Source organism: Pagrus major, chromosome 2 (genome assembly GCF_040436345.1).
Source record: "Pagrus major chromosome 2, Pma_NU_1.0".
NCBI classification, from domain to species: Eukaryota; Metazoa; Chordata; class Actinopteri; order Spariformes; family Sparidae; genus Pagrus; species Pagrus major.
The window spans coordinates 6,617,339-6,638,196 of record NC_133216.1 but is presented as its reverse complement, the minus strand read 5'-3'; the positions used below and the strand labels follow the sequence as shown (position 1 = coordinate 6,638,196).

The following is a 20,858-nucleotide window of genomic DNA, read 5'->3' as shown; positions in this document are numbered from 1 at the left end:
AACAACTTATGATGAGCTTATTTTTTTTAATTCACTGCAAAGTTTCTCCTGGACACACAACATAAATATGAACATAAGGAATAAAACGTGTATGCATGACATTTAAAGACATGGAAAAACTTAATTTACAGCTCCCCAGAAAAAACACAATAAAGTGCAGTACTTGAGTATTTGTACTGGGTCAATCTGCATGTGAACTGATGACATCATTGAGTGCAGTCTTCCTCCTCTTCCTCCTCCTCCTCCTCCACCACCAGACAGGCTGCTGCTGCTGCTGAGGATACACACACACACACACATATACACACACACACACACACAGCCAGAGGAATTATGCCCTGCCCAGCAGTGGCTCTGCCTGTTTGATGAGGTGACCTATGCATACCAAGTGGCTGTAAGTCCGGGGATATCCCCGTGTTTTTGGTAAGTGCAAACTATTTCCAGGCTCGATGCGGAGGGCTGCTTGTGATTTCTCTCTCCTGCATCTGCAGATAGTGTCAAAATGGCTAGAGTCACTCGGTAGCTGCTAGTGGCTACTGTTGCTAGCTTCGCCCCAATGGCTATCAACTCTGAGGCTGAGGAAAACGAGACATTATTTGGAAGAAATGTGTCGATAAGTCAGATTGAATCTGTGCAGAATGCGACAGTGTTACGTTTTGGTTACAGAACAAGAGAAAAGACTGAAGAAGGAAATGCGACACGGGCACATTTCATTTAAACGCGTCCAATTCCAGTTAAATGAAACCTTAAAATGTGGTTCACAGCATCGAGGTGTATGTTCAGTGATTCGGGTCGTGTTGCAATCAACAGTTTGACTTCTTAAAATGTTTATAATATATAAATTTTTTTACAATGAGACGCACGTACAGGCCCGATTCACAACGCTGGTGTCGGAGCAGATGTAACGGTGCTGCAGAGAATACTGAAATCTGTTATCATCTCTGTTTACATGCATTTCACAGGCCACAGTCTGGTGTGTGCACTACAGATGTACTGGCTACACCCAGTGCTTCATTTTGTGAATTTAGTCAGTCCAGCAGTGTTTTTCGGATCCTCCGTGGCTCCAGTAACTTATCCCCAACAGTGATGCAGGCCCCCCTAAAACTGCACTGAGAAAAAATGGGAGTCTCACATTGTGCACATGTCACATGATGTAAAAATGGGGAAAAAAGTGAAATATACACATTTCCTCTGTGTATATTGTTGTTCTCAAAGTTCAAACTCAGCTGAATACAGTTAAATAAAATATGTATTTGACCATTTATATTAGTACAAGAGATACAGAGGTGTAAGTACAACATTTATAACCATTTTATTAAACTGAGTCTCACATTTCTTTTTACAGTTTTGAACTAAATCTGAAACCAAATGTACGTACTGAAGATCTGAACCAAGTCACGTTTAGCTTACAATTCCTCTGATTTGTGTCAGTGAAGACTACTCAGATCAAATGTCAGCTGATCTCTCCTGAGGATGTGGTTTCTACAACAGTTTCACAACAGTTTGGTTGTTTACTCGTCGTCTTCACTGTCCAGGGCCTTCCACAGTTGTGCCCGTATTTTTTCTCCACTTGAGCTGCACAATTAATCAAGACAGTATCAAAATGTCAATATGACCAAAGTGCAAAATCCAAATCACAGAAGCTGTAATTTTATTTGATTAAAGGTAAAATGTGTGTGCATGTGAGTATACAAAGTACTGTAGTGCTGCAGAGAGGTCCTGGACTACAGATCTCATTCTCCAGATAAGAGAAAACATGAGAGACAAGAGACAACATCGTTTCCACTAATTGGGAATCAGCTGTCAAAAATAATCGCAATATGATTTTCTTCACCATATTGTGCGGCCCTAGTGTAAACATGAGCTGGAAACAAATGTGATCACTTTAGTTAAATTCAGTGAGTTTGTGTTAATGCATCTACTAACCATCTGTTTCTTTTGTTCCTTTGTTTTTCCACAGTTTAGCATGAGCATGGAAGATTATGACTACCTGTTCAAAATTGTTCTGATAGGAAATGCTGGAGTTGGGAAGACATGTCTCGTCCGGCGCTTTACTCAGGTTTGTCTGAGCTTATGAGTTTGGATATTATTATTATTATTGTTGAACTACAAAGGATTAAAGTATCAGACTGTATTATTATTTTTAATTTTTATTTTTTTTAGGGCCTTTTCCCACCTGGACAAGGGGCTACTATTGGAGTAGATTTCATGATTAAAACTGTGGAAATCAAAGGGGAGAAGGTCAAGGTAAACAAAGATTAAATTATAAGTACTGTTTTATTGTAGTTTGGATGGACAATTGCTAATTTCAAATATTATGTTTTCCAGCTGCAGATATGGGACACAGCTGGACAGGAGAGATTTCGCTCCATTACTCAGAGTTATTACCGTAGTGCCAATGCCCTCATTCTTACGTATGACATTACCTGTGAGGACTCCTTCAGGTGCCTTCCAGAGTGGCTGAGGGAGATTGAGCAGTATGCCAACAACCAAGTGGTGACTATATTAGTCGGTAAGAAGCTTTACGTCATACTTGAATTACTAATGGATGTCTTATATCATTACCATTGATGGCGAGAGGCCAGTTTGAAGGCAGGAAATTGGGTTTGGCTCCTGGCACCACTGGGCTGAGTCAGCTAACTGAGCTATCTAGCTAACAGCAGTTAGGGGTTAGCTAGCAACAAGTTGGGCTACCTGAATCACCTTGGTACTTATTTCCTGTCGTCAAACTGGCTTTATAACATTAAAGGGGCTCTGTGGGACTTCTGTGTTGTGCTGAAGCAGGTTGTTAGTTTTATGTCAGTGGACAGTCCCACAAAAAGAAATCCACAGTCCAGCAGCATTAAACAACTTAAACAAATCGTCCGCAGGCTTGTATAGACAACTAAGAGATGGAGAAGGACTCATTTTTCCCCATCACTTTACAATCTGCTCACATATGGCCAATAAAAAATATTTTAATATGTGTAAATTGCTTCAAATTGCTACGTAGAGCCCCTTTAAATGACATTCAATAATGACAATCCAAATTGGACCACTTTACTTGAGGTCAAGAAAATGATTCTTGACACTAACTAAAGCATTTGATAGTGTAATAACACTGACATTTTAAGGACAGGTCCAAATTGTACCTCTGTAGTTGAGGTGTAGAAACATTTTCATTAATGTTCTCATGACAGTCAATGTCAAAACCAACCACACATGACAGTTTAATGTAATATTAACATATAAAGACGTGCTCTGACATCTTTATGATAGGATAGATTGTCTTGGTTAATGTCAAGTTGTCATAACAAAGACATCTCAAACCATTTCAACTTAACATTCGCATTAGACGTGACATAACTGACAGAATGGCACTTAACGCTAACGGTCATATACATTCATATAGATGCTGTCTGCTTAAAGCTAATACACGCTCTAATATTTGTGAAGATTTGAGCATTTTCTGGAATGGTCCTGTATTTTGAGCCCATTTAAATGCGAGTGTGAATTAGCGAGCTGACATGAGAGGCAGTTTGTGAATAGATTTGCACAAGACAAAGCAAGTTTTGTCTTTGTCAACATTTTATTGTGCATTTGCTGTAAATTCTTGTCACTTCTCAGCAAAGAGATAATTTTTTGTCTAGAATAAAAAGCCTCCACACGGTCTTTTCTTCCATCCATCCCACACATGCATGCACACACATACACCTCCACTTCCATCTGTCTCATGTACACCCACCACTGTTCAGATTGTGATGTAAGAAGCCACATTCTTACTTGTTACGTATGCTGTATGTCTTGCAGGTAATAAAATAGACCTGGCAGAGAAGAGAGAGGTTCTCAGACAGAGGGCTGAAGACTTCGCCGAGGCTCAGAGCATGCTGTATCTGGAGACCTCAGCCAAAGAGTCCGACAATGTTGAGAAACTTTTCCTCGACCTGGCCTGCGAACTCATTCGAGAGGCCAAGCAGAACAAGCTGGATAACAATGACACTGCCCCAATGCCCGGCGAGGGTAAAACCATAAGTTACTTGAGCTGCTGCAGCCTCAATTAGGAAGAGCTCAGCCTTGTGGCTGCGGTAACTCAGTAGCCATTGACTGTAGAGGGCAGATGGCCGAGCCCCAACGCCTCCGTCCCTCTAAGATGGCATGAAGCCACTTCTTAGTCCTGTCATTTCTAGTCCCATGCCTTTTTTAAGCTGTACAAGGGAGTTAGTCAACTTTAGTTTGGCCTTCCAGGATCAAGCATTTTAAGATGCTGCCATTATGGAGAACATTGTCCTCAATGCAACAGGATATGAAGTATGTCTGCCTGATGCATCCAGGAAACTGAGTAGGGCTCCATTTTGTCCTCCTCATGGTGAAATGGCAAAAATTTTATTTATGGGTTTAGGGTCCATTTTCATTCAGCATCAATATTCACCAGCAGTATTACGTGAGTAAAAAGTTCAGCCAGGTATTTTGTTACAGAATTCGCAGAGCTGACAACAAGTGTCATTATCATTGGAAGTTACCAGTAAATGGTAACAATATGTTTACATATAGTACGTTTTTGAGAGTCTGATCAAGTTGCAAAAAAAAAAAAAATTTGCAAACTTAAATCTGTTGCACAATCATTCATTTCCCAATAATTTCTTCTGCTCTGAGAATTGCATAAAATTTTATTAGCTTTCATAATCTCATGTCTGAGTAGTCATTTGCACCTGTCGTTACAAACTGTGAAATATTTGTTTCCAGTAGAAGATTTTTACTTGCTGCTAAAATTTGTTTTTATGTCCCATAACATAAACTGAAACACAAGTATAAATACTACATTGAAGCAGTATTGTGTGATGCCATTTTTTTTTAGCATACCTGCAGTGCTTGCGATTAGTTGGGTTGATATAATATGAAGCAGTTGGAAAGGCCTCAGATGTTGTCATCAGTAGAAATTATTAAGTCTAATCAACTGACTTTTTTTTTTTGACTGTCAGCAGTTTCTTTTATCCATAGACGTGAATATTTCTGCCTTTGTTGTTGCTGCCTAGCCATGAAATTGTACCACTTTTTATTTGTTTGAAGGGGTATGTTCATGTAGTTTCGTATGACTTGTTGTGCTTCATATGCTTTTATTGTGAAAGTTCTTAATTGTCCAGCATGTTTTTTGCCATAATTTGTAGTGTCTAACTTTATCTTTCATATATTTGCCATAACTGTAATGTACTGTATTGCACAATGCCATATACTGCACACTTATTTTTATTGTAACATTTTGTCTTTTGTTGTACAGACCTGTAGTACATCTTGGCACTTTGCGTTTATACGTTTTATTATTTTCAGTAATCCTTTGTACAAATGGCGAGCCTTTTGTTTTGCCTTTTACCTATAGATTTAACAGCAGTTAGGCTACTTATTGTTAATCCTTTGCATCTTCTTGTCAACACAATATGGGAAATACAAAGGAAAACACTATTGGGATGTTGTGCTTTTTTTCCTTTTATGTGTACAAAATAATCCCGAAAAAAATACCCTGTATAACATTAAATAATTACACTAAATGTCTTGTATTTGTCATGTTGTTATTGCTTTTGGCTGATCATTGCACTGATCAGTACGGGCTTTGGGGTTATTCGACAGCATTTATAAGTTTATATGCTACCATCCACAGGACAGTTATACATCCGCCCTTTATGAAAACTTTGTTTTTAATATTTCATTGGAAAATAGCTTTGGTAGCATGAATGCTAATGGACGTCAGACAAGCATTTCCCTACAAATGGCCACTAGCTAAACACATTCAGTTGGCTACTCTTTGGTAGTCTTATTAATTAGTCTAACGCTAACTGCTAGTGCTTGTGCTAATATTGTTTTCCTCCCTGTGACCACCAGATTCAAATAATTAATATTATCTGTAGTATTTCTCCTCGAAAACGTGAAAATCGATCCTTCTTTATCTCACCGTCGCCCTACACTGCCCTCCTGTGGTCACCGTGAGTAACTACACGTCCGTCTACTTCAAAGATTTTATGCTGAAAATATTTACCGGAAATATTGGTATGCTGTAACATATGCATTGATGCTGCTTGACTAATTTAATGCTGCAGTTCGTGGTTGTGGCCGCCAGAGGGCAGCAAATACTCCTGATTTTAAATGCGCTCAGGCTAGCATCTCCACATTGAGGACTTATATTAAATCGGACATGAACTCCAGAGGTATTGCCAATGCTTTATATAAAAAAAGAAAACTTTATTGAAAATGATAATTGGTTGAAGAAATGCAGCCTTACTATGATGTTATGTTTGCATTAATGCTAACTAGACAGGTTTGATATGCGGTTGCACACTGTGACCACTGATCATTGCACCGTAAATGGTTAAGTGAGTTTAAAAGTGTGCTACTACCTTATGAAAAGTGTATTTTGAATGTTTTATCTGGAAATTACTTTGGTAATGTCTTTTCATGACTATACACTGCCCTCCTGTGGTCACCGTGAGTAACAGCAGCCCTTTGAAAGTTTTACTTTGAAATAATGTACTTACCGGAAGCATAAATATGCTATGATGTCTGCATTAATGTTAACTTAACATTTATGCGGTTTCTCATTGTGACCGCAAGAGGGCGGTATACACCGTCATCTCCACCTAGCAAACACTGACAGACTCCTGAGGGACTGATTTGTTTTAAAAAAGAAAAAAAAGAAAATCACAATCATTCATATAGATAATCATATTATTGGAAACTACAAAATGTATGTAAAATGATTGTTTATACCGGTAACTTCCGCCCTCTTGTGGACACAGTGAGGAACTGCCACATTAAAATTAATCAAGGTAGCGTCAATGCAGACATGACAGCATACCAACACTTCCGGTTCATGACTTAAAAAAAATAAAACTTCCAATATAAACAGGAGGTGTATTTCACTCTCTCCAGGATCAAATAGCATTGAAAGGACAACTTTCATCGCCAGTAAAACACATTAATTAACGCTACAATCAATCACGCCACTAGCTCCGACCATGACATAATAGCATAGAAACATTTCCGGCGAGCGTAGCAACAACAACATGCACATGCAGCCTTCAACCGAGACTCCCATCAACCCTTGCGAGTTGCGACTATATTTACAGTGTGTGCACCATCTGCTCCCTGCTCACTGCTAGCCGGCTAGGCTACACTGAAATGAAAGTTGTTTAAATGTTGTTGGGACGTCGATCCTGATGTTTCCTGTGCAGCAGCCCGAGCTCTGCTGCTACATTTAGGTCACACGCTGGATGACAACACCTCTCTGATCTGCTGACAAGCGAGTCTCACTTCCTCTCTTTCCTCCCACCGCAAGTAGAGAGGGATCAGACGACCTGACTATCATGTGCTGAAGATCAGTTTGTTGTGAGTTGTGTGTCTGACAGTAGCAGCAGTGAAGGCTGGAGTCAGGATGGAGGTTTTGGGCAGAGCCGCAGCTACCTGCAGCCTGATGTTGTGTCTCGGCTGTTTGCACGTGATCGCCCTCAAATCCCAACTTTTCACCAGACTTGGTGGGCCACCTTCCCCCAGGGACACCCCCATCAGCTATGAAACATTTTATTTTGACCAGAAGGTGAGTTTAAAATCTTTGTATCTACATTTCAGCTCCTCGGTTAACTATGAAAATCTCTGTGTTTAATAATGGTTTGTTCCTCTTTTGCTTCTTTCTCTTTCACTTCCCTTTTATAAGTTTGATTTGGACCTGACAACAGCTGAATTAAGAGGTGTAGAAGATAAGGCTGCAGCTAATGAATAATTTTAATTAGTGAGAAATAGTTTAGTCATAAGTTGTCACACCACCAAAGTGACGTCTTCAGATGGCATCTTTTGTCCAACCAACATCCCAAAACCTAGTCAGTACATCTAAGAAGCTGGAGCCAACAAATATTTTACATTTATACTTTAAATGTGCACTTTGTAGTTTTGTGGAAGATTTTTAATCAGAAGAGGAAGATCTTTTTTATGGCTAAAGAAAATAAACATCGAACAACAACAACATACAATAAAGCTAAGTAAACAAACTGACAGTAAAGTACACAATTTCATACTGTTTTACTTTGTTTATATGTGGCGGACCCTGCCACCTTTCTAGCTGCAAACTGTTGTGGGGACCTTATTTTCCTCTGAGAGCAGCTTGTTTATTCAGTTATAGAAAAAATGAATATTTCTCACTTTGTATTGTATTTTCACCTCATTGATATTGTAAAGTTTAAATTTATTCTCCAAAACTACACAGTGCCTCTTTAAAAATGACTGAAGTTATTAATATAATATCAGAATAGTCGGCTACTAATTTCCTTTTGAGCAACTAATCCATTATTTAACTGATCGTTGCAGCTCCAGTGGAAGAGTCACAATTGAAATAATTAATTTGACCACTTTATTTTTCCTGAAACATCTTGTAATGTAAAATGATATAGTCTGAAGTTATTATGACAGCAGGATGTTTTAAAAGCATAAACAATGTTTCTGTTTTATGTGATTATTTCTGTCTCGTTATAATTTGCTCACCTCTTCACTCACCTCTACATCACTGGGCTTCATTGTTTGCTGTTTACTCATATCTGCACCACTTGCTCTTTCTATAATATTAAATGCACTTAGGTCAGTATAAGTTGTTGATGTGTTTTGTCTGCGGACAATAGGTGTTTCCCTCTCGCTTCCTGTAGTGAAGGGAAAACCAGCACAATTGGCTCTGTTCCTGCCAGCACAACTGGCTGGCTGCCTAAAAAGGTCTCCGGGGCCCAGTGGATGTGAAACACTTTACCTCAGGGGTGTTTTTAAGAGATCTTCATTCAGCCTTTACATTTTCCATTTACTGTTACTTCACGGAGAATCAGATTGCATGCTGGACGTGTGCAGCGGTGCACAACGCAGCCTCACATTTAGTGGCTTGTGAATCTGACTCATACAAGACTGACCCTGAGTTTTACTACCCTCATATTGCTGCAATCAGGGATCATGTGAAGGTAAACTTAGCCGGGTTGTTCATATTTTTAAAACATGTGACTCAAGTCATTCGGTCCCAAGTCATTTTTCTTGGGAAATCAAGTCAAATGAATGGAAGTCACTCCCAGTCTTACCTGCAGTATTCAGTCTTCGTAAAAGAGAAGAGACAAAGTACTAGTGCCTGTGTGATAGATATTAGTGTTTATGTGTTTATATATGTGAGTGTTTTTCAATGCATGTTTTAGAAGATTCCCGGCCCCGACGCACCTGATTCGAACGATCAGCTCGTCATCAAGCTCTGCTGAATCCTGATAACGACCCATTCATTTGAATCAGCTGAGTTTAGGCAGCGAAACATCTAAAACATGCAGGACACTGGACCCTGAGGACCAGGATTGAAGAACATGGAGTTAAATAAATGTACTTAACCCAAAAAGAAATAACTTAGACAGATAGATTCAAATAAAGTAAACTTTGAGTGTAAATCTTAGTTGATATTATATTATGTTGTTAAGTCATTTATTAATTACAAGGAACATTTTCAGACAATAAGAGAAGGTCTTCACTCTAATCCTTCATTATTTACTGATTAATTAGCTGGTTCAGTTCATCTATAATACTATACACACCACCTACCATGACTGAAAACACTGCATTAATTACAGACATTTAGGTGCTCCATTAACTTGTTTATTTATATAAGTTGAAGTTAAGTTGACAATTTACCAATCTATCACTACAGCTGCTTTGATAATTGATTAATCATTTAAGTTATTTATTGAGCAAAAATGTAAAAAAAAAAATGGGATGATTTGCTGCTTTTCCTTGTGTTACATTAGATTAAATTAGATACCTTTGTATTTCAGACTGTTAGTCAGACAAAACAACACATTTGATAAAGTCACCTTTGGCTCAAGGAGATTGTTGTGAATATGTTTTACAATTTCACATTTTAGGACGTTTTATAGACCAGAAATTAAATCGATTCATCAAGAAAATGATCTGCACATTCATCAAAAACAGAGATAACTGTTAGTTCCATGATCTTTACATCCTGTTAGTAGTGTGTATGCAGTAAAGAGTGTTTGGATTAGGGGACAATGCTCCACACCTGGTCCAACCCACGCCATCCTGCCTAATCAGCCACGCTGACAAGAAGATAAAAACCATTTCCTCCCTTTCTGACTCCCATTGTCTTGTCTGATGTGTGTTTTTTGAGCCAATCAACGAGAAAATGTCTGCTTCTTCTCAGCAAATATAACAATTAAATCCCTGTGATCCACTTCTCAGTGCCAGTAGCAAGTCCGCTGTTAAAACAAAAGACGCATCAATCATGCAGCCTTTTCCACACTCCCTGTGGGACGAGATGCATTGAGGAAAGCGATCTAGAGTGATCCAGCAGTTGTCCACAGGAAATCCTCTTGACTGCAGTTTGCCTCCAGACAATGAATGGAAGTGTCCTTGAGCATCCTCCTGAATGATCTGTTGTAGTTTACTGGAGCTTGTGCTTCGGTTGCTTCCCTCATGTCTCTATTTACTGGACTGTAACACAGCAGATGCAGTCTATTTTCCTGTAGAATAGTTAAAGTACTGGTTCAGTAGTTGTACAGTATGTGAATTGAATTTTAATTGAGGCAAGCTGCTCACGGTGCTGCCTGCAGTAACCACATGGTGGCACTACGTATCAGTGTGTGGATAAGTTATGAAACCAATCTCATCGGTTTTGTGATTTGCATACTGAGTGGGTGCAAGTGATACAGTGTTCACCAGGGCTCCTTTTAGTGAAGCACTTGATGTATTTAATGTTATAGATGTTCATTCCTAAGTTTTGGTTTTTATATCATAGAGTACAGGAAGAAAAGAAGAGAATTTGACTTTTAATAATTGAGATTTCACTCCCCAAATCAGACATCTTCCATTTGAAATTCCTGGTTTAAATAAAAAATTACTAATAAAACAACATCTAAACTTATTAAACTAAACTAAAGGAAAATTATTTGACATAAAGCAAATTTAATGCCTTTTTCACAAAATCACAACATTACACTATGCATGACCGATACCACTGAAACCTTCTGTTGCCGAACTGCTGAACTTTTCCTTTAAACTGTCTCATGTTCCCCTCACACTTAAAAGCCCTGCCAAGCTCTGAGGAGTCGGAGCTTGAATGAACACATTGAGGCCCCAGAATCTTTTCGCTGTCATTGGCTCATAAAATTGCTGCCTCCTTTGTGTCCGCTGAGGAGGGAAGTGAGCGAGGAGGGGGACGAAACAAAACAAAAACATTTTGTATTAAGTGTTGGGACTGTTTCAAGGGTCGGACAACTCAGAAGAAGCCTCATGGGGTTGTCTTCTCTGTGAAGTTGTCGGTTTCTTTCTGCTTTTGTTTAATGAAGACTACAGGAAATATAGTTGAAAGGGGAAGAATCCCTGAGGTTTGATGAAAGGATCAGAGCTCATCTACAGTGGAACTAATGTGGCATCCCTGTAACTGGCTCCGACTTTTTTTAATACAAATTGGGGCTAATTACCCTGAATCCAACCTCGGGACTGTCATTTCACAACGCCATAGTTGGCACCAGGCCAGATATCCACCGCTCACACCCAGCTCCGTGAAAGTCTAGGGACTGGACCACAACGTCTCAAACGTGACAATTTGAACACTAAGAAATTGTTGCCACTTAAGGTTTCTGTGTCAACGAGTGTGATGAATATGCAGCAGATTGTCAGAACTTCCAGATCCGAACAATTAGACCTTTTGCACCTTTATTGTTGAACACATTTAAAGGGAAACTTTGTAGCAGCACAGTGAAAATCCAGAAAAAGTCAGTTTCGAGCCAGCCGCCACAGAGAGGTGAAGTCACTCCGCTTCTGGTGGACCACCATGGCTCCTTCTTTCAGGAAAAATATGTGTCGTGCTTAATTACGAAAGACAAATCATTTTTGCCCCATTTAAACTGTGCCATGAATTACACATGGATGTTTTTCAATTTGAAAGGTAATTTTGCAAGTCAAGAAAGTCTGTTTGTCATAAAACTAATCATCATAAGACTTTGAAAATATGTAATAAGAAAGACTACACAGCCAACAGTCGAGTATGTGATGCCGTCTTGTTTAACTCTAACTTAAAACCCATAACCAAAATCTTGTAGAGCAGATCCTGTGTATTAGTTAGCTCAAAAAACGGACAAAATCGCCTTTCACATAACTGCAATTTTTCTTTGCTGAGGTGACGGCCGTGTTGGTGTTGTTGTATATTGTGCAAAAAAACCCCCTAAAAACATATCTTTTAAATTGACAGACGTCATGTGTAATTCATGGCACAATTCCAAAAGGATCAAGATATAATTCCTCCACTAAACATACGTCTTCTGAAATAATGAGGAAACTTGAAGTTCGGGGATTTTTGCTCTGTGTGCTGTATCCTGTTTCAAAACAAGCAACGAACTCAACTCACACTATGTCACCCATCAGTGGGAGTGTTTATTCGGCTGGTGTGGTGCAGTGCATTCTGGTTGTTGTAGGTTTTCCACTTTTTGAGCAAATGGACATAACACAGCTCATTTTCTTTGTTTTCCCTGGTCATGTAGAACCAATTTTGAGAATATTTACATATTTCTACCGTACAGACAGTCCAGTTTTATGCAAGCGCCATCTTTCCCACGGTGAAATACTTGAGTACTTTTATTATCTTTAATCATGTTTGTCTATTAAAGTGTTGTTTGCCTTGTCATCTTCTAAGAGTACAAATAAAGTAACCTGAACCTAACCATTAATTGTGATTCTTCTTCTTATGTGTTTCAGATTGATCATTTTGGATTCCTCGAGGATGACACCTTTAAACAGCGATATCTCATGGCTGACAAACACTGGCAGTATCCTGGAGGACCTGTTCTGTTCTACACTGGGAATGAAGGCGACATCACCTGGTTCTGCAACAATACTGTAAATATCCCAGCTGCTGTTACCTTGTATTGACACTGCACATAATCCTCAGTCTAATTCAACACCTGTCATCGTTTTCTCTGCAGGGCTTCATGTGGGAAATTGCGGAGGAGTTGGGCGCCATGCTGATTTTTGCCGAACATCGTTACTATGGAGAGTCGCTGCCATTTGGACTAGACTCTTACAGTGTAAGTGAGGATTCAGAGTTCATCTATGTCTGATTATGTTTGATTACATGTTTTTTATCCAATGTAGGAGCCAAATATGTTGTTGGAGTAACAAGAATTTGTTTTTCACTGTGTGTACATTGGTACTTCAGGTATTTAGATAGGAAAGTTAAGCGCTTGACGAAGAAGAGCAAAGGGTTTTTAACTGCTGTGGTGCTAAAGGTTTGTTTGTCAAGCTACAAGTTGTGTGTTTGGTTTTTGATGGAACTTTATTCACGTTTATGCAAAAACAATAAAGACATTGTCATTCCACAACCGAAGAACAGCCTGAAGATTCAGCCGATGAGAACATGTCCGTTCTGAAAAATTTGGAAGCTAAAGGTGTAAAAAATATTTGCCAAAATAGATTTCCCTCTCTCAGTGAATAGTTTTTTCATGTATATTTTCAGACAGTCCACGCTTATTTTTACAATAATACTTGTCATTTATTTGCAGGACAGCAAACACCTGAACTACCTGACCTCTGAGCAGGCCCTGGCAGATTTTGCAGTGCTGATCCAGAACCTGAAGAGCAGTGTACCTGGAGCTGAGCACAGCCCTGTTATCGCCATCGGAGGTTCCTATGGAGGGATGCTCTCTGCCTGGTTCAGGATGAAATACCCCAATATAGTTGTTGGGTAAGATATAAGTGCAGTTGTGTGGGAGCCTCAGGTTTAATTTCCCCAAAGATTACAGAAGAGTACAGTATTATGCAACTTTACATTTTCGTGATCTGTGATCGCTTCACACCAAAGAACACTGAAGAGACAAACGAGGAAATTATCCAGGCTTTGAAATTCAGCTTTCTTGGGACAGAGTGCTTGTTCAGTGTTTTTTTTCCCCTAAGTTTTGGCTTCAGTATCTCCTGTCAGTGAATAAAAATAATAAAAAATGAAACATTCATTTGAGCCAACAGGATGAATCTGTCTTGCTATGGAAGCTTGCTCAGAGACGCAGCGGAAGAATGAGCTGTTAGGTTTCAGAGTTTTAATCAACGATCCATTGGCTTCTTTACCGTCTTCATAATCACTGTGCAGCTTGTGTCATGTTGAGGAAAAGTGGATATAAATAGGTTTGCTTCTTATTGTATTTCAGAGCTCTGGCAGCCTCCGCACCAATATGGCAGTTCCCTGGTATGGTGCCATGTGGAGACTTTTACAAAATAGTAACACAGGACTTTGCCAAAAGTGGATATAACTGTGATGCAAGCATCAGAAAGTCGTGGAATGCTATTAAAAATGTCTCTTCCACTGGTAAGTCTTACAGTCATGATGGGTTTATTTATCTTATCTGTCACATTATAGGACGTTTTTAAAGTATTCAGAATGATAAGGCAAGGCAGATTTACTTATATATTACATTTCTTATCCAAGGCAACCAAAAGGCTTTACAGAGTACACAGGCATAAACACGAGAAACAAATGATTACAAAAAACAAGCACCCAAAAGCACATAGAATAAAAACAATAAAAGAAAGCAAGCAAAAGCAAGAGCAGCAAACACAATAAAACAAACAAAACACCCAGAATGAAAACAATAAACTGAACAAATTGGATTTAAATGAATTTTAAACAGGATCTAATTTAAATGAGAAGGTCTTCTGCTTGGATATAGAAGTAATCAGCATTGTCTCAAGTCTTAGCTCTTCTGGAAATTTGTTCCAGATTTGAGCAGCATAGGAGCTAAAGGCAGCTTCACCATGATTAGTTTTGACTCTGTGAACAGCCAGTAATTCAGAAGCAGCTAACCTGAGAGGTCTGGGAGGTTTGTACTGGGTCTGGAGATCTGAGAGCTAAACCGTTAAGCGATTTATGGACAAGCAATAGAATTCTTATGTTGATTCTGTGAGAAACTGATAGAGAATGTTGTGATCGGAGAAATGGAGTTATGCTGAGCGTCTTTTGTGATCCTGGTTATAGCCCTGGATCAGCTGAAGCTGTCTGACTGCTGTCTTAGACCAACCTGTGAATATTCCATTGCGGTAGTCCAGTAAAAGTTTCTCGAGGTCATGTTTTGACATCAAGTCTCTGATCCTAATGGTATTTTTGAAGTAGTAGAAGGCTGATTTTCTCACTAATTTAATGTTGCAACTGACTGGCTTGATTTTTACTCTTCAAGGACAGGCTACTAAGAGACACAGACAAATTTGTCTGCATTTAACTGGAGAAATTTTCGAACATCCAGCTACTAATTTGTTTACTCAACTTCCCAAAGTCTATTAATCTGTATGTAATAGTTTTGCATGTCATGTGATATGACATGTGATATGAAACTTTAAAAAATCTGAATAATTTCAGCTAACCCTAGTGGAACTCCAGACGTTATTGGGAGACGCTCTGATGTACAGCTACGAATTGATACAAAAATTAAATGAAGCATGTTTAATCTTATTTATGAGGGAGGCTTTAAGAATGTATTTTTATTTAGTTTATGTCGATATAGTCCTTAACTGAATTTGATTAACTGTCTACTAAAGCCGGAAACCAGACAGTTCTTATTAAAACTTGTAGTGCTATTTCGATATAAAGTCTGGAGCCTCTCCAATAATGACAGAATATGTGGATCCATAAAAATTTACAACTTGCATGACTCGGACTATCTCAATTCTTTAGTATTCTGCTCTGATCTGAATAAGAAAGTGTACTTTCACAGGATCCCCTGGTACCTTTTCCATTATCACAGTCCTAAACTGTAGGAATAAGCTTATTGAACTCAGTGGTAATTTTTATTCCTATCACACCATCAGTGGTAATAGTACACGAAAAAAAAAGTTGATTCTAATAGGCGCCTCTCAGGATGGTTTAGAAGCTGTAATTGTTATGAAATCATTCACTAATGCTGTAAATCACAGTATTAAGCTATTCATAAGAACAACTTTAAGGGGACCAGGTCAGAGAAAAGCCTCCTTTCATTTCACATGAAAAAAGACTTAACAATGTAATGACAATACATTTTTGCTCTCTTTTGACAAGCATCTGGTCTTCAGTGGCTCTCAGAGGAATTCAGTCTATGCACTCCACTTAAAAACAAGATTGATGCTATCGGCTTCAAGAACTGGCTTCAGGAGACTTGGGTGAATCTGGCGATGGTGGACTACCCCTACGAAGCAAACTTTCTTCAGCCACTTCCTCGCTGGCCGATCCAGGTACATAAAAATACTGTAAAAAAGATTCCAAACAGTATTTAGGAAATTGGGTGTGACAGTAGTTGCTTTATAGCATGGACCAAAAAGTTTAAATACATTTTAAGTTCTAGTTAAACTTTAAAGGTTTACACTTAAATGCAACTGTAAATTTTGTTTGTCTTTGGTTAAGCGCCTAATTTGGCCTGACAGCCTGTGCTTAATTGAAATGAATGTGGGATTCAGCCGATTGTGTTACAAGTGTTTGTTGTGATCTTCCAAGCTTTTGTTTACAACAGCTGTCAATTAGCTTCATTAATATTCATAAGGATCTAGTTTCTTTTTAGATTTTAAGTATTCTTTAGATGAGCAGCTACAAGTAAGCCACCATTCTTTTCTTCCCTCGTACCAATGGTCCATTCATTTGCACACTCCGTCAGATCTCTGAGGTGTTCCTCTTAGGACGCTCACATGGCACCACAGAAAGAGGACATTTGCCCAGAGCAGCTCATGAGGCCATTAAAACAAAGCTCCACTACTCTCATTTGAATGAGACTGTTACAAATACTTCAGTAGACACTCGATGTGGAAAAAAATTGCATAACTTTCCCAAATTAAAAAAAAACTGCAATCATTTTATATGGCTAATGCAAAAAAAAGCTCTTGTTGTTAACATAACAAAACCTCCTGTGTTTTTATGTAAAAGAGCATATGACAGTACAGCGGCTGTTTTTTAGAGGCTGATTGACTGGGGTGCAGTGTATTCCACCAGTCACCTTGGCATGTCACGTGCATAAACCAAGCTCTGCTATTGACCCCCGACTCTCTGTTTGGTGCTTCAACACCCCTACGAGTGCCTCATCCAGCAGTCTCACGCTAAAACTTTTACTAGTGTGATACATTTTTTGTTTGCTTAATTGTTTATCCTTTAGCCACTGAATAGACGCAGGAGCATCATCTAAGGTGAAATAAACACTAAATGGTCACTTTGAGTTTTTGCCTTTAATGTATGCGACCCCTATGGGTGGTTTAAGCGGTTTAGGCAGTGGGTGCAAAGAGGAGCTTTTTTAATGACAAAGCTAATGTGATTATCTGAGTGAGTGTGAGAACGGGGTATTGAGGGCTTAGAGGAGGGAAATCTGTTGGCAGAGATGAATGTATAAGCCTAATCCTATCTGAAAAGTAAGGAGAAGATGCTTTGGAGCAATTGCAGTGTTTTTTTTCACGGTATAAATCTTTAGTTGGACATGTCTGTGGCCCTCCTCATCCATCGACCACCAACTCCTCCCCGGACTGCAGACAAAAGCCTTAGTAACAGACTCCACACTAGGCGCAGCTCCCCTCCAACCTCTAAACAAGAAAGCCCAGTTTCTGTGCCTCACAAAGAGCACAGAACAACAGCCAACTCTGCTGCAACCATAACAACACGCAGCGAAATTAAACAAAAGCTGAAACTCAAATATTTATCATCCACGCTATTAAATCTGAGAAATCAACCGTTGTCAAACAAAACAGTCGTAAGGAGAGCAGAACCTTTACATTTAAATCATTTAGATCCTGGCTTTAAGTAAATGGACGTCTTTTTCCCTCTCGTGCCAAGATTAGAGCAATAAATTCAAGTTCAGTCCAGGGAATTTCATATGCAAATCAGGCGCCACCACTTTTTATGTGGAAAAACACTTTACGGGCCACAAGAAAAGCAATCGTCAGTCCAGTAAACAACATGGATAGAAGAGAGTTGGATGTTTTAATTTTACTTTTTAATGTTATTAAATAGGGGTGTCATCATTCTTTAAATTCACAATTTAATTTGACTTTGGATTTAATGTCATAATTCAATTCAATTTTTGATACAAACATTTTTTGGTCAGCGCTGACTGCTATGCCATAGTTAGACTATCGAGTCTTGATTGGTTTTATTCCCTGTTAACTGTATTTATTTCAAAATTTTCTAATTCCTCTTTAAAAAGACATGACATAGTATCAAGTTTTATTTTTGTTTTTCCTCTGGCTTGCGGCAGATGCACACAAGAAGGCAAGGGATGGAGAGTTGAAAAAGTTCTGGGAGCTCATCTATTTTCAGTTTGGCATTGAAATTGTGACACCCTTATTATTGGAAAGGAAACTGCATGAAACTGTTAAGAGCTTTAACAGTTTTACTATACTCTAATGTCATCACAAACTTTTCACTTGTTATTGTGTTCTGTTTTCCAGGTGGTGTGCAAGTATCTCGCTTTCGATTCCGCTGTGTCCGACTACCAGCTGCTGCACGGCGTCTCCCAAGCAGCGAAGGTCTACTACAACTACACAGGAAGCTCCTCCTGTCTCAACACATCTCAGACAGCGACCGGCAGCCTCGGTTTCCTCGGCTGGTATTACCAGGTGCAGTAACACAGAGCGCAGGGTGATCAGTCTTGTCATGCTGAATAAATTGCTGCACAGATGTGTCAGTGGGCAGCTTTACCTGTCAGAGTGAATACGTGTTCAATCCCTCATCTCCAGGCCTGCACAGAGATGGTGATGCCCATGTGCACAGATGGCGTCCAGGACATGTTTGAACCTGAGGAGTGGAACTACCAGGCCTTCTCTGATGGATGTAACATCATGTTTGGTGTCAGGCCACGAGCTGAGTGGGCAGGCACAGTCTACGGGGGGAAGGACATCGCCTCTCACAGCAACATCATCTTCAGGTAAACATCGCTTGTAAAACACCAGAGTTAGTTGGAACATTTCCTGTGTTCTCTGGGTTTGTCTAGTGCAGTGAAAGCAGTTCAAGTTCTTTTATTGCAGACAAATTAAGACTACCCATCTGCGTAGCCACAGGAGGTAGACAGAAGTATGTGAAACTTTAATGAAAAATCACTGACTCTGATGTAGCTCAATCACAAACACATTATGGTGGGTTCTATTCGGTTGAATACCACACCAATTAGCAGCTTTTTCTCAAGCTTTGAAAAGTTTTGACAATTCGAAATGCAATATGTGAGCTTTCAAAGCAACTCATATACAATGTCTGAAAAGTTATAACAGATGCTTAACATTACAAATATGTGCAGTAAATTTGTACATTAACTAAATGAAGATAAATGCAAGTTTACGTTTACCATCCCATGGTGAGAAAAGGCACAAAGGAACAAAGCAGTCAACCAACAAATCGTTCAAAAATATAAATATTTTTGTAAAAAAAGATATGAATATTCCAAGTAGTATATTATTATATCTAGTATTATAAACAATAGAAATAGCAAACTACTCCAGTAATGGATCTTGTTAAATTATTACACATTTATTATGCTGAAAGTTAAGGCACTTATTTCTGTTAACGTTTTGTGTCTTTACCTGTCTTGAGTCTGTACTTGTTGTCTTTTGCCTTATTTTTATTGTAAAGTTCCAGGCATGAAAGTTACTTACCAACTGTAAAGTTGGCGTAGCCCAATAGATTAAAAATCTAAATTAAATAGAATTGCTTGAATGTGCTTAAATTTGCTTTCACAGCCTTCACATGGACATAAAAGGCATAACAAAACATTGTTGTATTTCAGTAATGGAGGACTAGATCCGTGGTCAGCTGGTGGAGTGACGCACAATATAACAGATTCTCTTGTTTCCATCATGATTCCTGACGGAGCTCATCACTTGGACCTGCGCTACAGCAACGACCTCGACCCACCTTCAGTCCGCGCAGCCCGGGCGTTAGAGGTGAAGTATTTTCGAGAGTGGATCAATCAGGCTAAAACGACACCTCAAACTGCATCAACCCTCTAATGTTATGCAACTGGGACATCCATATTGTTGAGGATTGCTTGGCTTTAATTTGCATGACATTGTTTTTCACAGGGTGCTCTCTCCTTCGATATGCCAAAGTTTGTCCCTGTTTAATATTGTAGATGATTTTTTTTAACATTAAACTCCTAAATTTCTTTTTAAAAATGTCAACATTGCTTTTGCTATTATTACAATGAAAGTAATCACCTACGAGTGTTTTTTTTAATCTTAATCATGTTGCCGTGTTCCATGCTGGAGAATCAAACTACAATTTCTTTGACCCAATCAAGCACTCCATTTTTTTTATGCCAAACTATACGTTTCCAAGGACTTTGAGACAGAATGGTACTGTATTAAGAGCGAAAATTTGATCTGTTTGTCATGTAAAAGCTAGTGATAAATATCTTTGTTTTAATCTCTTGTGTAAAGTTAGCCAGAAACCATGACGGCCTCTCTGCCTCCAAGCTCGTGTTTTCTTATTTCAGTCAGTGTTACAATCAGGGATGCATTCAGAGTTATTCACATCTTTAAATATCTTTTCTGTCATTTAGTTTCTTCATTACAAATTGACACTCCTCAAGTTTTCTTCATGTCAGCCTCATTGATTAGCCATTGTTATCATGTTGCTGTAAAACCTTCTTAACACTTGAATAACTCAGGAGAAAAGTTTGGCACCAAATATCCAATTTTTTGAAAATGCACTGCACTGCCTTTGATATTAAACTTGATTTGTTCCAGAAGAACAGTGCCTTTCTCGCTTCTTAAGTTTTCTATTCATGTCTTTAAATTTCCAAGAAACTCTCCTTCCAGTGAAACTGATTAAAAAGCTACAAATGATATCGTCATATAATCTTTCTAATTGTCTTTTAATCATGCATGGGTGT

At 38.8% G+C, this 20,858-nt stretch overlaps 2 protein-coding genes across 2 annotated transcripts; both read left to right on the top strand.

The window, feature by feature from the left end:
- Positions 1–333: 333 nt before the first annotated feature.
- rab30 (RAB30, member RAS oncogene family) lies at positions 334–5,522 on the top strand. The gene is made up of 5 exons (XM_073480645.1): positions 334–423; positions 1,961–2,059; positions 2,164–2,247; positions 2,329–2,512; positions 3,790–5,522. Exons 2-5 carry the CDS (start codon positions 1,967–1,969, stop codon positions 4,038–4,040), a joined length of 612 nt encoding a protein of 203 aa, XP_073336746.1. The 5' UTR covers positions 334–423; positions 1,961–1,966; the 3' UTR covers positions 4,041–5,522.
- A 1,553-nt stretch (positions 5,523–7,075) lies between these two features.
- On the top strand, positions 7,076–20,717 carry prcp (prolylcarboxypeptidase (angiotensinase C)). Its single transcript, XM_073492422.1, has 9 exons — positions 7,076–7,561; positions 12,742–12,882; positions 12,969–13,070; positions 13,545–13,726; positions 14,184–14,341; positions 16,061–16,233; positions 18,424–18,591; positions 18,712–18,899; positions 19,752–20,717. The coding sequence occupies exons 1-9, from the start codon at positions 7,400–7,402 to the stop codon at positions 19,972–19,974; spliced, it is 1,497 nt and encodes a 498-aa protein (XP_073348523.1). The 5' UTR covers positions 7,076–7,399; the 3' UTR covers positions 19,975–20,717.
- Positions 20,718–20,858: the final 141 nt, after the last annotated feature.

Bases quoted from the DNA above. Each gene is read 5' to 3' on its own strand.
- prcp (XM_073492422.1), top strand. From the start codon at position 7,400: ATGGAGGTTTTGGGCAGAGCCGCAGCTACCTGCAGCCTGATGTTGTGT. The intron at 14,342-16,060 runs GTAAGTCTTACA...TCTTTTGACAAG, and splicing joins TAAAAATGTCTCTTCCACTG to CATCTGGTCTTCAGTGGCTC. The intron at 18,592-18,711 runs GTGCAGTAACAC...CCTCATCTCCAG, and splicing joins TCCTCGGCTGGTATTACCAG to GCCTGCACAGAGATGGTGAT.
- rab30 (XM_073480645.1), top strand. From the start codon at position 1,967: ATGAGCATGGAAGATTATGACTACCTGTTCAAAATTGTTCTGATAGGA. The intron at 2,060-2,163 runs GTTTGTCTGAGC...TATTTTTTTTAG, and splicing joins TCGTCCGGCGCTTTACTCAG to GGCCTTTTCCCACCTGGACA. The intron at 2,248-2,328 runs GTAAACAAAGAT...TATGTTTTCCAG, and splicing joins TCAAAGGGGAGAAGGTCAAG to CTGCAGATATGGGACACAGC.